This window comes from Plasmodium yoelii, assembly GCF_900002385.2.
Source record: "Plasmodium yoelii strain 17X genome assembly, chromosome: 8".
Lineage (NCBI taxonomy): Eukaryota > Apicomplexa > Aconoidasida > Haemosporida > Plasmodiidae > Plasmodium > Plasmodium yoelii.
The window spans coordinates 1,395,053-1,412,405 of NC_036180.2; the positions used below are offsets into that span (position 1 = coordinate 1,395,053).

The window sequence follows — 17,353 nt, forward strand, 5'->3', positions numbered from 1 at the left end:
AAGAAAAAATCGTTCGAAATATATTTGTTGTATGCATTAATAATCCAAGAGGGATTTTTTTGTTTGTCATTCAGTATTGCAATTTTTATAAATTTACATTTTTTTTTTATAATTTTTACATTTTTTTTATAATTTTTACATTTTTTTATAATTTTTACATTTTTTTATAATTTTTACAATTTTTTATAATTTTTACAAATTTTTATAATTTTTACAATTTTTTGTTATTTTTACATCCAATTTTAGGATATCAGGAAATGTAAAATACATAGCAACCACTATGATGCGATAAACATATGATCTTTTATGTATATGCAAATTATTTGCATTTTACAAAAGTGTATACATAATAATTATTATTTTGTTGCTAATATTATATCACAATGTTAGTATATAATTTTTATCAAAGAAAGGAATATGCACATTATATATATACATTCCCAAATTGTTACAAATTAAAAATATAATTAAATAGGTAAAAATATTTTATTTCCATTTATATAAAGATTAACATTTTGGACAAAAAATAAAAGTGCTATTTTAATGTCAAATTATCTATATTTTATAAAAAAAAATATAAAATGAAAAGAGAAGTTATATTTTTTTTTTATATAAATTTATATTTCGTATAAAAAATGATAAATCAAAATTGTTTTGAATAAAATTTAATTCCAAATATTTCTGCCTTTTTTTTTTTTCTTAAAATTGTGTTATAATTTTTAGTTTGATGTATTACATTATTTTGGTTTTATATTGGTATAGTTTGTTTTTTTTTTTTTTTTTGTTTGTTAAAGATTCTATAATTTTCAGTTATTTTCGAAAGAGAGTTACATTATGTTCAAATAGCATATGCGTGTATTATAGATATAACAATATTATATAAAAATATAAATACGACTAAATTTGTCTTAAACATGACTAAATTTGTCTTAAACATGTCTTAATTTGACTTAATTTTTTTTTTTTTTTATTTACTAAAATGAACATGTAGAAATGACAAGACAAAAAGATAAACAAATTTGCTTGGATATTTGGTATATATATTGTAGAAAGTTTTAAGACTATATAATTTTTTATATTCCTGAATTATTCTTAGATTATAATTTGTTTCTTTTTTGTTTATTTCGAAATATTGTTATTTTTATTTAACATTTTATTTAACATTTATTTATTTCATGTTAATATATTAAATTATAAGAAAAATATGAGGGGGGTGAGGTACAAATAAAGGGTGTATTTATTTGAATTTGCTCACAAAAAATAAAGTTTGTTTTTTTTTGTCAAATTTATTGTATTATAATATAAAAATTATTTTATTGAATATCAACATGATTATTTTATAATTTAATTGGGATATTACACATTGTTACAATTATTTATTTTTTAATTTTCCTATGAACGGTTAAAAAAAAAAAGTAATTATTTTAATTTGAAAAAGTGTATCGAGAAAAAATATAAAATTTCCTACACTTTTTTTTTTCAAGCTTGTTTTAATTTGTTATTTTTTTGTTGTATTTATTCAATTTTTGTAAATAATAGAAAATGTGCATGAGTAGAAAAATATAGCTCATTAACAGGATAAGCAAACGAACATAATGCATAATAGCAAACAAATATAACGCTAAATATAACGCTAATAAATATGGATAAGCAACCCCTTTTTTGATAGTGCCTTTGATTTTGCATTTGATGGTCTGCTCTTAAAAATATCACAATTTTCTCTTTTAAAAATATCATAAATTTTCTCTTTGAATTTCTTATTTTACTTAAAAATAATATTTTTTTGTCGAGGAAAAAAATGACAAAATTTGTTGATAAGTTTACATAAAACATTTTAAATTCACGATGTGTGTAAAAGTAGTATATATGGGTACAACTTTTATTAAGACCGAAATGCACACTTTTTTTTTTTTTTCAGCATATTTTATATAGCACCTAACAAAACACAGATACACAAATATAATATTTTAAGTTTAACATTTGTAAATGTAATTTATTCATGCATTTGCAAATTTATGGATTTGATCGGCATAAGGCTTCTTCCGTTTTTCACTTTTTATTTATTTTATTTTAATTTTTTATTTCATTTCATTTTATTTATTTTTTGCTCTTTTAAAAAATAACAAACAAACTATTATTGCTTCCCTTTCCTCATATAATATTTTTTAAGCCCTCTTTATTATTGTTTCGATTTTATTGTTTTTTTTTTTATTTTTTAAATTACATTATATAAATAATTTTTAAGATAATAAAATGGAAGAATATTCATGGGAAAATTTTTTAAATGACAAACTTTTAGCAACAAACCAAGTTTCTGCTGCTGGATTAGCTTCAGTATAATAAAACAATTGGAATATATATATATATATATATATATATATATATATATATATATATATGAATTTACAATATAATATATTAGGACATGTTTTATTATTATATATTGTAATGGGTGTATTGATATTAGTTTGTGTAAAATATCATATAGCTCTCTCAATTTTCGATAATTCACCTTTTTTATTTTTTATATGTTTTATTTGTCATATTACAGTTTTTAAAATATATAATTATGTGTGTATACACATGCCAATTTTAATGTATTTTTTTTTGTATGATATTATAGGAAGAAGATGGAGTTGTATATGAATGTGTAGCAACCCCCGATGAAAACAATCCAGACTTTGATAAATGGTCTCTTTTTTATAAAGAAGATTATGATATAGAAATTGAAGATGAGGTAAAAGATAAAAGATAGAATATTAAATAGAATAAATTATATCTTTATCAAAAATGTCTTATTTTTTATTAAATGAATTATTATGAAGTTGTATTAATATTTATCAACTTTTCAAATTTGATCTATCTATCTATGTGTGTGTGTGTGAAAATTTTTTATTTTTATAATAGCTAGCCAAAATATTTATATTTTATTAAAAAAAAAAAAAAATTATTTTTTTTCGCTATTTGTGCTAACCATATTTTGTTTTTATTTTTTTCGCTATGTATGCTAACCATATTTTGTTTTATTTTTTTCGCTATTTATGCTAACCATATTTTGTTTTATTTTTTTCGTTGGATAAATTAAAAATTTTCAGAATGGAAATAAAACTACAAAAACCATCACAGAAGGACAAACAATTTTGACAATGTTTAATGAGGGCTATGCACCTGATGGAATTTGGCTAGGTGGAACAAAATATCAATTTATAAATATGGAGAAAGGTTTAGAATATGAAGGATACAGTTTTGATGTTGCTACATGTGCAAAATTAAAGGGGGGAATGCACATAATTAAAGTTGGTGGTGGACATATATTAATCGTTTTGTATGATGAAGAAAAGGAGCAAGATAGGGGTAAACAAATATTAAAAGCATTAAAAATGTTAAAAAATTAAAGAATTCGTTTTATTTGAATATGAATAATGTAATACGTTTTGTGCATATTTATTTATGCATTTATGATGAACTGTATAATGGCTATCTGGGTATATATATTATGGTCATTCGATAATTATTTTATTATGTTTCATTTTGTTTCATTTTGTTTCATTTTGTTTCATTTTGTTTCATTTTATTTGCAGGAAATTCTAAAAATGCAGCATTGGCTTTTTCAAAAGAGCTAGCCGAAAGTACTGATGCAGGCGCCGCATAAAATAAAGAAAGCATTATAAAAGTATGAATAATATAATATGGGCATATATGTGTGTATTTTTTATTTTCTTTATCTTTAATTAGCAAAATATTGCATTAAACATTGACAATTATATAACAATACCATGGCCATTTTCCAATTTTATGGGTGTCATGTTTTTTTGGTCACATTTATATGTATATGCATGGGCATATGCACATTATTTTTTTACATATATTTTATATTGCCTAAGTATAAAGCTTTTTATTATATATTTTTATCTATTATGGTATAATGAGGATTTATTAAAAAAGAAGAACGTTGATATTCCATAAAAATTGTGCATGAAACATAATACATATGTGCAAAATTTTAAAACCGTTTTTAGTGAATAAAAAAATAAAAGGAAATTTAATCCGCATTGTTTAAGAAAAATGAAAAAATATATTTAAAATTTCTTTTTTTCGTTTATAGTTCTATGTATCATATATTAAAAGACACAAAAAGGGGCTGAATGATGCTCATTTTTATCAGCTTTATTGAAAATATATAAATTCTAATATTGTATAAATAATAAAATCATATGTAAAAAAAAAAAAAAAAAATGTGGCTTATTGCGGAAATATAGACATTTATAGAGATCAATTTAAATGAATATTAAAAAATGTACGAAATATGATGTTATTATATCACAAGTATTTCATCGTAGGAATGTAATTCCTTGAGTTGGTCAGTACATAAATATATTTTTTTTTTTTGGTGTGTATGCATATATTTTTTTCTCGATTTATATATCATACCAATATGTGTGTATTTTTCTTTGTACTTACAATTTGAGTGTAAATGATTATGAATCATGAACACATGAGGAAAGAACTTGATTATAATATGCATAGAAAGCAAATATACCTTTAACCAAATAATAAATATCATGAATAGCTGCAAGTTCTCTTATTGAATGCATGGCTAGTTGGGGTATTCCAATGTCCATACCAGGCATTGATAAGTTAGCTGCAACCATAGATCCAACTGTACTACCACATGGTGTATCATTTTTAATCATAAAATTTTGATATTTAATTTTTTGGTTATTTTGATTTTGATATAATTCAAATGTTCTTTTTAATAAACAAGCATAATAAGGTGATGTTACATAATTTTTGTTAGTATTATATTTTATAGCAATACCCTCATGAAATCGTAAATGATGATTCTGTTGAATAGTTTCTGGATAATTTGGATGTCCACAATGAGCCATATCAACATTTAATATAAGAGATCTATTTGATAAGCTTCCATATATTTCATCTATTGTTATATCGTTATTTTTTAATTCATTTTTGAATATATTTCCTAATATTCTTTCAATAAAATTTTTAGTAAAATAAGATTGGGCTCCTATTTCACTAAGTGACCCAATTTCTTCATGATCATATCCAATACATATATATAAATTATTTCCTAAATTTTCATTATCTTCATTTTTTAAATTTTTAATTAATTCTACATAAGCCTCAAAAACACCAAATGTTCCAAGTAAGTTATCAAATCTTGCCCCTTCTATAAATTCTTCATATACACCAGTAAAACAAGGTTTATTTGTATCCATCAAACATAACTCAAAATCTAATATATCTTCTTCTTTACATTTTAGTTCATTTGCCAAAAGATAGAGAAGTGGTGAAGAGTTCAGATTTTTGCTATTCATATCATCATCATCATTATTATTATCATCGATATTTGAAATATTTTTTTCTAAAATATTTTCATTGCCTTTTATTAATTTTTCATATAATAAAGTAGATATAATTGGTTTTAAATGATTTTCATAGTTTACTTTGACAGAAAAATCATATCTTGTTCTATTTTGTAAATGTATAGCTAAACTTGGTAAGAATAAAACAGATTTATTAATTTGTATAATTTTTTCAATTAATTTATTATCTTTTTTATATACAACTTGACCCGATAAACCTAGACCCCTATCAAACCAAGTATGCCATAAGCCTGACCCATAACATTCAACATTTAATTGACTTATTTGATCTTTTGTAACTTTGTTATTTGGTGATATTTTTAAAGTACATGAATCTATATGACCAATAGATATCAGAATCGAGCCATTGTTAATATTAAAATTTTTTCCAATAAAAAAACTGCATATATTTCTATTTTCTTTACATAAAACATATCCTTGATTTTTTTGCAATTTCCATTGATCTCCTTCTTTTATATGTATCAAACCATGGCTTTCTAGCTTTTCTCTTAAATTTTTACATGCCATAAAATTGCTTCCACTTCTTTGAATAAATTTTAAGGCTTCTTGAGCATATTCCCTTGCCTTTTTATCCATTTGTTTAAATCTATAAAAAAAAAAATAAAAAATAAAAAACAAAAAAAAAATAAAATAAAAAAAAAGAATAAAAAATAAAATAAAAAAACGTTAATAAATGTAGAAAAAGAATGAAACAATAGAATAGTAATGCATACAGTATTACTACACTTACACTATGTTGTGGATTTTGTATGTGTATATTTCGAATATTTTTGTAAAATAAAAATACTTATAATATATATGATACAAATCGTATTAACAAGCTAGCTATTTTATCATATTAAAATAAAAAAAAAAAAAAATTATAATATTTTTTTTTTTTATAGCTATGTTGTAAATATAAAAAAATGTATAAAACTAGTTTGTATTTTAGTGAAATTACATATTTCCAGTCATATGCTTTTTTATCATTTTTGATAATTCAAATTATTTTTGTTTTCTATATTTTGGATGTTATATGTGCATATATATACAAAATAATAATAGAATATAAAAATTTGAAGCATATATTATAATGCATAAAAAAAAACAAGAATAAATAAAATCGATATATTTTATTTTTTTATCAGTGGCTTATCGAAAATGTACATACATAATATATATATATGTATGATATACTAAGAATAGAAAAAAATAACTAAAGTAAAATAAAATTTAGTTTAATCATTTTAAACTATTTTAATTGTTATGAATCATGTGGCAAATTATTATAAATAAATCCATGAATTATAAAAATAATAAAATATTAAATATTTTAGTGAAGACTACTTTACGTTGTTTCATAAATAAGTGTATATACTATCGATACAATTTATTACTACACCTATTTTGTTAATATTTATAAATCCTCTTTCTGTTCGATTATTTGTAGAAAGTTTCGGCAATATATTTTTTTTTTTTTTTTTTTTTTTTTCATATATTAAATAGCCAATAACTGTTGTTGTTTTATTATGCCTTAAACATTTCGAAAATTTTCATCACTGTAAATTTAACAGTTAAAATTAGGACACCCATATTAATACTTTGTATTTTTTATGAATTATTGGGGTTTCTTATGAGTGTTCTATTTTATATGTTTCCACATGCATATCATCTATAAAACGCCTGAACATAGTAAATGTTTTTTTTTAGTCCTATCTTTTGCACTTTTGTTGTTACACAAGAATATAAAAATGAATTATTTTTAATTAAAAATTTGTCAAAATAGTGATATGTGGTTAATTTATTAGCATGTTTAAAAGTGAAAAAAAAAAAAAAAAAAATTTACTAAGTTTTTTTCCAACTAAAAAAATGGAAAAAAATAGAAAAAAAAATGACAAAGGGTGTAAAGTTAATATGGGAATATATGAAGGCTTAGGATACATGGGAAAACAAATATTCCAGTGTTTCATCAATGATATTTTGATAAAATAATTGTTTCCGTTTATTAATTAAATTAATTAATTGTGTTCCCTTAAAAAATTGATCAATGCCAGTATATTGGACATTAGCAATATGATCTATAACTGTATTATGAGAAAAGTTGTATGTTCGTATTTTTTCACTTCTGTCACCATTTTGTTTTTGATTTTTTTTATCTTTTAAAAAATTAATTTTTTCTTGTTCATAATAAAAGTTATATAATTTATTTTTTATCATTTCCATAGCTATACTTTTATTTTGTATTTGGCTAGATGTTTTTTGTACTTCAACAAATATATTAGTAGGTTTGTGAATAATTTTTACACAAGTTTCATTTTTATTAACACTTTGTCCGCCTGCTCCACCTGATCTTTTTGTTTCAATTAAAAATTCATTTTTCGGAATTTTCATTTTTTTTTCAAGTTTTTCTTTTGTTTGTTTTTCGTCAAATAATAAAACTATAGAAGTAGATGTTTGCATTTTTTTACTATTTATTGGAATTCTTTGAACTCTATGTATTCCTATTTCTTGTATAAAATCGATATATACTCCTTCTCCTTTTATATCTGCAACAATATTTTTATATATTCCTTTTCCTTCTTCAATTAACTTGTTATTTTTTATTAAACATTCATAATTTTTTAATTTGCAAAAGTGTTCATACATTGAAAATAATTCATTAGCAAACATCTTGGCTTCTTGTCCCCCAACTCCGGGTACAATCTGTGGAAATGGAATCGAACGAAGTGAAAGGTGCACAAATGGGTGGCAGATGTAGGCACAGATGTAGGAACAGATGTAGGCACAAATGGGTAGCAGGTGCAGGTGCAGGTGCATAACGAGAAAGGGGAGAGCTTACCTCAAGTCTGACTTCATTAGAATCCAGATGATGGTTCAAATTTACAAAATTTGTGTATATATCCAAAAGTTGTTTGACAATGGAATCACAAATATTTTCTAGATTGTAAATGATTTCTTTCACTTCTGAATAGTCATTAAAATTAATAGTATCTATTTTTTTAGATTCTTCATCTTTTCGAAGAGTTAGTTTCATATTCTCTGTTAGAAGCTGTTTATATATATCCAATTCTTCCCAAGCAATTTTTAATTGTTTAGACATATTTTGTATTTTTGTTATTTTTAACGCTATTTTATTATTATTATTATGATCACATTTTTCTTTTGGTATTTTATTTGCTAGTTCTATTAATGAATTTTGTTGGGCCGTGGTCAAATGTATATCAGTCCATGTCGAGAAATTGGATAATGTCGTAAGGGGATATAATATATTTTTTTGTTTCCATTTTAACTGTTTCTTTTTGAATATATAAAAAGAATATCGATACATCTACAATTTTATAAAATTCGTTTTTTCACAAACTTAATAAAATTATTCTATAAAAGAAAGGGTAGCCAAAGATAATGGGATGTGTACATACATATGGAATATAAGTTTTATATAAATACAATTTTATCATCATTTATTTTAATCATAAAAAATTATACCCAAAAGGGGTACAGGTTGTATATGTGATCTCACCTTAGATGCGAAATATAATTTAGGGAAAAAATTACTTGATGATTTGGTTCCTAAAATTGAGAAATAACACAAAGTTTTGATATTATTTTATTTTTTTCCTTTTTTTTTCCTTTTTTTTTCCTTTTTTTTTCCTTTTTTTTTCCTTTTTTTTTTCCTTTTTTTTTCCACATACTTTTATTTTTTGTGGGTCGCCATATAATTTCATCATCAATCCCCAAATTTATGCCGGTTTTATGAAAAATGGAAAATAATAATTGCTTTTTAATTTTTGTAGGTATAAAAAAACGAATAGGGAGATAAAAAAAATAAATAAAAATATTTTTAGTATAGCTTATGAAAAAACAAGTGTTATTATATTTTCTCTTTCCTTTTTCTTTATCATTTTTGGAGTCTGTTAAAATATCTCGACTTAAATTTTCCAAAGTTGTTTCATTAACCTGATAAAATAGAAGAGAACAATAGAGTAGATTTTTTTTTTTTTATAGAAATAATTCCAATCAATCTTTTTTTTTTTGCAACTTTTGGTTTTATATTTACCATACAAAGGTAGGTATGATATAATGCTAAAAAAAAAATGATTATCAAAAAAATAGCTAGAATAAAAATCAATACAACTAGCCAACAAAGAAGTATGTACCTTGGAAATTAGAATTATTAAAGAAATATAAAATTAGGCAACCAATTGTTAAATATTTAGCAAAAAAGTGGGTACACAAAGATGCAACTATAAATATGCAAACATAAATACCCAAATATGTATGATAGCTATTTTTTTAAACCTGGGGCGAGGAACTAAAGAACAGACGATTTTAGTGACATGCCTTAATGTTAGAAAAATTGTAATATTTTCAAAATATAAATATAAAAAGAAAAACAATCGGTTATTTTCTCCTACACAATTATTAATCCAAAGACAATGGTGGTCATATGTTTTAATACATTGTTTACAATATTTGCAATGTTTGGTTCGTAATATCTATGTGAAAATAAAAACAAATATATATTTGTTATTTCAATCAAAATATAATAAATGAATACTAGAACCGATACATGGTTATATATACCTGCACAATGTCACAGTGAATACAATAATTAAGTTTTATGTTATGTTGATAAATATTGTCTCGATATATATAAAAAGGGTTTGTTAGGGAATTATTTTTTTCATATTTTATATTTTTTGAAAATATAATATTGCTACTATTTATTTTATATAAGGTAGAATCATAATATTTGTTTGTCTCGGTTTTAATAACATTTGTTTTTTTTTGAGTTATTTTATTGAAAATATTTATTTTTGTGTTGTTAATTTTATTAACATTGTTTATGAAAACGGGTTTATATTTGTATAATTTTTTTATTTTATTATTTTTTTTTTTTTTTATGTTTGTTGCATATAATGAAATGTTCTTTTTTTGTTTTAGAAAAAATTCCAAATAAATGTTGTTTAGTTTGGTATTTATATTTTTTTTATTATATTTATTCTTAACTGGGGATATAGATATTTGTTCCTTATCATAATTTTTATGAGTGTAGCTAGCTAAATTGTTAAGCTTTTTATATTTTTCTTTTTTTTTAATACACTTTTCAGTTAAAACTATGTCATTTGGGAGATTATGGAGAATTGTCAAACTTGTTAATTCGTCATATATGTCTAATTATGTGAAATAAGAAAAAAAATAAAAAAATAAATAAAAATAAAATAATTTAATACAATTTTGATGACTTTATAAACTTCTGTTTAAATGGAGATATATATATGTGTGTGTGTGTGCGTATGCTTTTTTTATGTTCACCATTTTTGCTTAAAGTTAGTGATGGAGCCGAAGAAGATATATTCGAGATAGTAGACTTATCTTCATCGCTTGTGGAAAAATTGTAAAAAGGTTGTGTTTTTTCTGTATTTTTTTTATTATATATATTTTTTTTAAATTCATCCGATATATCTCTGGCTATATATCTTGTAGGGCACGCAGTAATATAACCACTAAAAAATGTAAGAAAAGATATATGTACATATTTTTGTTAAATTTGGGGATATGTAAACGTGTGTGTGAATTTTATTTCAGTCGGTCATTTGTCAGCCATTTTGTCAGCCATTTTGTCAGTCATTTTGTCACTGTCATTTTTTTTTTTTTTTTTTTTCATACGGGTTACATAATGAAGATATTAAGTACAGAAGGAATGAAATGGAGTAAAATAAAAAATAAGTATTTATATTTGCTAATATAATATTATAATTATTTTTTAAATAAATATATGTAACTAATACTACAAGCCTAAATGTTATCACTCCAAAGAGAAATATATTTCCCATAATGTAGTAGTAGGAATGTGGATATGGAAAAGGAAAAAATAAATATATATACAAGACAACTTTTTTTTAATGCATAATATAAAATTTATATTCCTTTAGCTCCAATTTTTAATAAGCCTTTTCTTTAAGGCAAATAATTATTTTATTATTATTTTTTATCTTTTCACATTTTAATAAACAGAAAATACTACATTAAATTTTGGCATCATCTTTGAGATATTTGGGAATAATAAATAGTAATGCTCATAAAAAATTTCGCTTTTTATTTTTACTTTATTTTTATTTTTATTTTCATTTTTTTCATTTTTTTCATGGTGTTACATTTTGAGTATAAATGTGTGTAATATCTTCGAGAATACACCACAAAAATATTTCTCGTCACATTTGTAAAATAATTTTCAAGACATTATTTTTTGATACATTAAAAATTTTAGTCCTGACTTTCTTTCCATTTTTTTTTTTTTTTTTTTTTTTCTCTTTTTGGCTATTTGTGTTAGCGAAAATGGCTAGCTTTTATTCAAAAAAAAAAAAAATAAATAGTTAGATTTAAGTTTCACATTAAACATTTTGGGGTATGAAAAAACATAAAAATGTGCATACACATTGGTACGGGCAAATAATGGAAGTAATTGAAATAGAAAAAAATATGATGTGATTAAAAAAGGCAAATTCGAGAAAATTCAAGAAAATATATGCAAATTTATGCAAATAAGTACATTAGGTGGGGAAAAAAACAGTGGTAAGATGGCGGATAATAAAAAAAATGTTTAGGCGATTAAAACTATTATGGTGATATATGTCTGTGTAAGACTATGCTGATTTCTTAAAAAAAAAACTTTGCTCAACTTTGTTCATTTCATTAGTTACAGAATCATCCTCTTTAAATTCAATATTTTTTGTTTTATAGTCATCCTTTGTTATGATCAACCTGAAAAAGGAAAGGCAATACATGGAAAAGGCTTGTGTGTGAAACTGTATGGGCGTGTGCAAGTATGTAGGCAGTATGCACACAGTATGGACACATTATTGGTGTAGCATGCACGCAGTATGGACACATTATTGGTGTAGCATGCACGCAGTATTGGTGTAGTATGTAGTATGCACCTGAGTATATGGTCTTGGGAACGAAGCTTGTTAGATATCTCTCTAATAATAGAGGGATATACCTCAAATGAGAAAAGAATATAATATGCTTCAAATTGTTTTTTAATAGGCCTTACTAATCGTCGTTTTCCCATATATACAATTTTAAAATTTTGAGCATGGATAAGTTTAAGCTCATAAATATATTCAGATAATTTTTTTTTTATTTCACTTATAGTATATTCACATGAAAATAATATATCAGCATTATAAGCATTTTTTGGAGATTGTAAAGATTTATATATATTTATATCTTTTTTTTCTTTAACTTTTTTAAATTTTTTTATTAACAATTTATATATATAATCATTGAAAGATCCATATAATTTATTATGTTTTATTAATTCTTTATGTTTTTTTTTGTCATTTTTAAAGTAACTAATATTATTTTTTCTTTTTTCATTTTCTCTGTTTTTTATGTATGGATTTGTTTCAATTTTATTGATTCTAAACAATTTACATGGGGGTATCAAAATAAATATAACAATTAATAAAATAATGTGGTACATTTCAGGAAATTAGAGAAATAAAAAGCCTTCATGGTTTCTATACATATTCCTTTATAGTTATTAAAAAAAAAAAAATACACAAATAAATGAAACACAAATAAATGAACAAATGAATGCAAAATATACATGCATTACAGATAGGAATAAGAAAAAGAAGTTTTTAATTTTCACAATTTTTTTTATTATATTAAGTCGATTCAAGAAAAATTATAATAATATTTTATTAAAAAATAAAAAAAAAGTTGTATATATGATGCTAGTTTTAGTGCATACTTGTAAAAATATGTATTATGCAATAATAATGGCCAGCATGAAACTGGTATGCAATTTGGCAGTTCTTGCCATGTATTCCTCTTGGCATTTCTTTGCCATTTCTTGCGATTGCTTTACCATTTTTTTGCCATTTCTTGCGATTGCTTTACCATTTTTTTGCCATTTCTTGCGATTGCTTTACCATTTTTTTGCCATTTCTTGCGATTGCTTTACCATTTTTTTGCCATTTCTTGCGATTGCTTTACCATTTTTTTGCCATTTCTTTGTGATTGCTTTACCAGAGTGCGGCCAAACACACATTTGAAAAAAAAGGGATGAAGAGTGGTATCCCTATATGTATATATACATGAGTTGGGGTTAGGAAATAAATAAATAATTTTTATATTTGTTTAGCTAATTATTTTATATGATATTTTAATTTTTCCTTTTTATAATATAATGAGTATTTATATTATAAGGAATTTTTTTTTTTTTTTTTTTTTTTTTTTTTTTGAGGGGGATATAGTAAAATGAACATTGACTCCCTATTCAATATGAATTATATTTTGATATAACATTTTGTATTAACATATAATTTGGTAATTCATTTTTTTTTAAATGATTATACAAATATTTAAGAAGAATAATATCCTTTTTATTTATTTTTTCATATTTATTTGAGACAATATTTTCATAAATATGTTGAATATATTTATTTATGTAGTTTGGGTTATAGCCAATTAATTTTGAATAACCAATAATAATGTTAACCCAATCATTTATTTTTACAAATTTATTATATTTTTTTTTTTGTAAAATACATAAATAGAATATATCATAAAGTATTATATTATTTTTTATTTTATTTTTGGAAAGTAAATTTAATATATTTAAAATATTATGTATATTGTCTATTTTTTTGTTTTTTTTTTCTTCCATTTCTTTATATAAATAAATAATTTTAGAAATATCAAAATTTGAAATAAATATAGTGGGCTGATCTTTAATTGTAAATTTGAATAATTCTTGGTTTTGTTGGGAAATAACACAATCATTATAATTATATGAATTTAAAAAAATAGATATATATTTCACAAAATTTTGCACACAGGTTGTTTCGTTTTTCCCTAGTTCTGTACGCATGCTACCGTCACCATCATCATCATCATCATCATCATCATCATCATCATCTTTCTTATTTCCACCATCAGCATTGTCAGTGTTAAAATGGCTTGCTTTGGGGATATTATAATTGTGTGTGTCGATATAATGAATTGCCAAAATGTAGATAAATAAATAATTAAAAATATGTACAGCTAGCTTTGAATTTAAATCAATATTTAATTTGTATAATCCATATAATATAGTATGAATTTGGGAAATATTATAATGATATATATTTGTTTGTAAATATTTCACAACATTTTTAAGAATATCTTTTTTTTTATAATTAATTTTATGATAATAATAAACAAGAGCAGTAATATCTTTTGTGTCCATATTTTCTAAATTATTTTCGACAAAATAATTAACTATTTTAACAAATGAATTACTATAAAATTTCAACTTAGAATATCCATTACATATGTTAAATAAATGTCTTTTGTATATTTTGAAGAAGTGAAGAAGGTTTTTATTCGTTTGTGTCAAGTTGGAAAAGCAATCAAAATTTTTGAGGCAATCAAAATTTTCGAATCTGTCAAAATTTTCGAAATGGTCAAAATTTTCAAAGTGGTCAAAATGCTCGAAGTGGTCAAAATTTTTTGTACAATTTGTGTAACATACCGAAGGAAATGCATTTTTAATTCCATGAATCTGAACTCGTTTTATTATCTCGTTATTAATTAAGTGTATAATTGTGAATAGGTGGTCATTCTCTTCTTCGGAATGTTTCCTCTCTTCGGAATGTTTCCTCTCTTTGGAATGTTTCCTCTCTTTGGAATGTTTCCTCTCTTTGGAATGTTTCCTCTCTTCGGAATGTTTCCTCTCTTTGGGGTGCCTTTTTATTTGGTCAGAAATGGCGGAAATAAAATAAATTATATTGTTAGTATATAAGAAAGAGATATAAAATTTGAATATAAAAATAAAAAAATGGTTATACAAATTTAATTGCGTTTTAATGTGTATTTGATTGAGTCCTAAATTATGATCAGAATTTATATATTTTTTAAATATATTAAAAAATGAAATATGGTTATATATATTTTGGTTAAAGTAGTTAGTAAAATTATAATTTCTAAAAAATAAAGAATATGATAAAATATTAATTTGTTTCATTATCTCTAAATTAGCTTGTTTCATTATCTCTAAATTAGCTTGTTTCATTATCTCTAAATTAGCTTGCTTCATTATCTCTAAATTAGTTTGTTTCATTATCTCTAAATTAGTTTGATTACTAATTTTATTTATATTTAAATTTGTATAAAAATATTCTGGAAACATTATTACAATTTTTATAATGATATTATTTATGACTCTCTGATTTTTACAATCTGATTTAAAAACAGACAGAAATATATGAATGAATTGTTCATAAATTAATTGTTTAATTTTTATACCTGATATTTCATTAGATGTATAACCAATTTTGAAATTATAAATTTGGAAAATATATTCATACTTTTTTAGAAAACTTATTATTGTAACATAATTGTTTATATCCAAAAATATGCACTCCCTGTAATATTTTTTTATATCGTTTTCAGGGTTTGTATGTATACATGTATTACTATTTTTTCTATTTTCACAATTTTTACTACTTATTTTTATTTGTATCGTTTTTGATTTGTTAGCACTTTGACCAGATGTGTTAGAAAATATCGAATCAGTTATTACAATTACATTCGTTTTAATGACATAATTAATTAAGCTAAAATAAAATAAATGAAATAAGTTAGAGTTGGTAGCACACTGAGTTGGGACGTTTATATGTTTGTTCATTATTGTCAGAGCTTCGGCAACAGTTTGGCTATCAACCATGCCGTTTTCACAATTTTTTCCATTTTTTTCACAATTTTTTCCATTTTTTTCACAATTTTTTCCATTTTTTTCGCTATTTTTTTCTAAATTGGGGGAATAGAGGGCTTGAGTAAGCCTTCCCAATATTATACGAAATAAAGCAGAGCCGATTTGATTGTGTTTTTCATTTTGTAACATAGATATAGCATTAAAAATGTGAAGAAGATTGTTGATATGTTCAATTTGAATAGATTGTATTATAGATTGCTTAGTTATTTTTTTGATCAAAATTTTATTTTTTTGACATTCTTTATTTCTATATCTAATTAAGATATATTTTAAATAATTATTGAAAAAAGAAATTGAGTATTTTTTCCCAAAATAAATAAATTTTTTTATTTTTTTTTCTTTGTCTGTTATACTAGCTAGATAAGAGTATGCTAAATATTTATTCTTTTCATTATTATTACATAGATGTGTTTGAAACTGTTTTACATTTTGTTTTTTCAAAACTGTTTTATCTTTATCATTTTCACCTTCGCAATGTTTGGAGTGTTTGCCATTGGCGGTTTGGGCATTTTCTTTTTCCAAAAAATTTATGAATAAGCAAATAGATGAGATGGGGTATGCAACTTGATTTAAACTGAAATATTTTATATTTTTTTTTTTAAGAATAAAATTATAAAATCGCTTTAATTTGTTTTCATCCTTTTCTTTGCATATAGTGTTGACAATTTTGAGCACAACACTTTTCATAATTTGCTACATAATTTGTTACATAATTTTGCTTCATAATTTTGTTCTTCATAATTTTGCTGCTTCATAATTTTGTTATCATATTGCGTTTTACTTTTACCGAGCATGGCATTGCTGGCAGTTTTCTATTTTTTTCGCCGCTATTTTATTATGCTTTTTTTTATTTTATATATGTATATTTTTTTTTATTTTATATATGCATATATTTTTTTTTTATTTTTTTTTTTTTTTTTTTTTATTTTTTTTCGTTTAAAAATAATTTATGCACGAAATGGTGAAGTTTATATGCGTTGCTCATTGAAAAGGGGTTTGGTAAGTAAGCAAAAATAAATGAAGTGAAATAGATGAATAAATGAATAAATGAATGAATGAATGAATGAATGAATGAATAAATAAATAAAGTGGAGTAAAATAAATGAAGTGGAGTAAAATAAATGAAGTGGAGTAAAATAAATGAAGTGGAGTAAAATAAATGAAGTGAAAATGGATGAGATTATGAAAAATGATGTGC

The 17,353-nt window shown here is 22.9% G+C and overlaps 6 protein-coding genes across 6 annotated transcripts; 1 reads left to right on the forward strand and 5 right to left on the reverse strand.

Annotated features, from left to right (window-relative positions):
• Positions 1-2,253: 2,253 nt before the first annotated feature.
• Positions 2,254-3,652, forward strand: PY17X_0836400 (profilin, putative; the record flags this gene model as incomplete). The annotated part of the gene is made up of 4 exons (XM_022955820.1): positions 2,254-2,334; positions 2,624-2,737; positions 3,096-3,354; positions 3,582-3,652. 4 exons carry the CDS (start codon positions 2,254-2,256, stop codon positions 3,650-3,652), a joined length of 525 nt encoding a protein of 174 aa, XP_022812046.1.
• Positions 3,653-4,478: 826 nt separating this feature from the next.
• On the reverse strand, positions 4,479-5,984 carry PY17X_0836500 (M18 aspartyl aminopeptidase, putative; the record flags this gene model as incomplete). The annotated part of the gene is made up of 1 exon (XM_726101.2): positions 4,479-5,984. The coding sequence occupies one exon, from the start codon at positions 5,982-5,984 to the stop codon at positions 4,479-4,481; it is 1,506 nt and encodes a 501-aa protein (XP_731194.2).
• Positions 5,985-7,319: 1,335 nt separating this feature from the next.
• PY17X_0836600 (peptide chain release factor 1, putative) lies at positions 7,320-8,715 on the reverse strand (the record flags this gene model as incomplete). The annotated part of the gene is made up of 2 exons (XM_022955822.1): positions 7,320-8,090; positions 8,227-8,715. 2 exons carry the CDS (start codon positions 8,713-8,715, stop codon positions 7,320-7,322), a joined length of 1,260 nt encoding a protein of 419 aa, XP_022812047.1.
• Positions 8,716-8,957: 242 nt separating this feature from the next.
• On the reverse strand, positions 8,958-11,224 carry PY17X_0836700 (palmitoyltransferase DHHC6, putative; the record flags this gene model as incomplete). The annotated part of the gene is made up of 6 exons (XM_022955823.1): positions 8,958-9,344; positions 9,445-9,544; positions 9,687-9,883; positions 9,972-10,561; positions 10,704-10,894; positions 11,058-11,224. 6 exons carry the CDS (start codon positions 11,222-11,224, stop codon positions 8,958-8,960), a joined length of 1,632 nt encoding a protein of 543 aa, XP_022812048.1.
• Positions 11,225-12,034: 810 nt separating this feature from the next.
• Positions 12,035-12,876, reverse strand: PY17X_0836800 (apicoplast ribosomal protein S6, putative; the record flags this gene model as incomplete). The annotated part of the gene is made up of 2 exons (XM_022955824.1): positions 12,035-12,152; positions 12,329-12,876. The coding sequence occupies 2 exons, from the start codon at positions 12,874-12,876 to the stop codon at positions 12,035-12,037; spliced, it is 666 nt and encodes a 221-aa protein (XP_022812049.1).
• An 801-nt stretch (positions 12,877-13,677) lies between these two features.
• PY17X_0836900 (conserved Plasmodium protein, unknown function) lies at positions 13,678-16,842 on the reverse strand (the record flags this gene model as incomplete). The annotated part of the gene is made up of 1 exon (XM_022955825.1): positions 13,678-16,842. One exon carries the CDS (start codon positions 16,840-16,842, stop codon positions 13,678-13,680), a length of 3,165 nt encoding a protein of 1,054 aa, XP_022812050.1.
• Between the last annotated feature and the right edge of the window lie 511 nt (positions 16,843-17,353).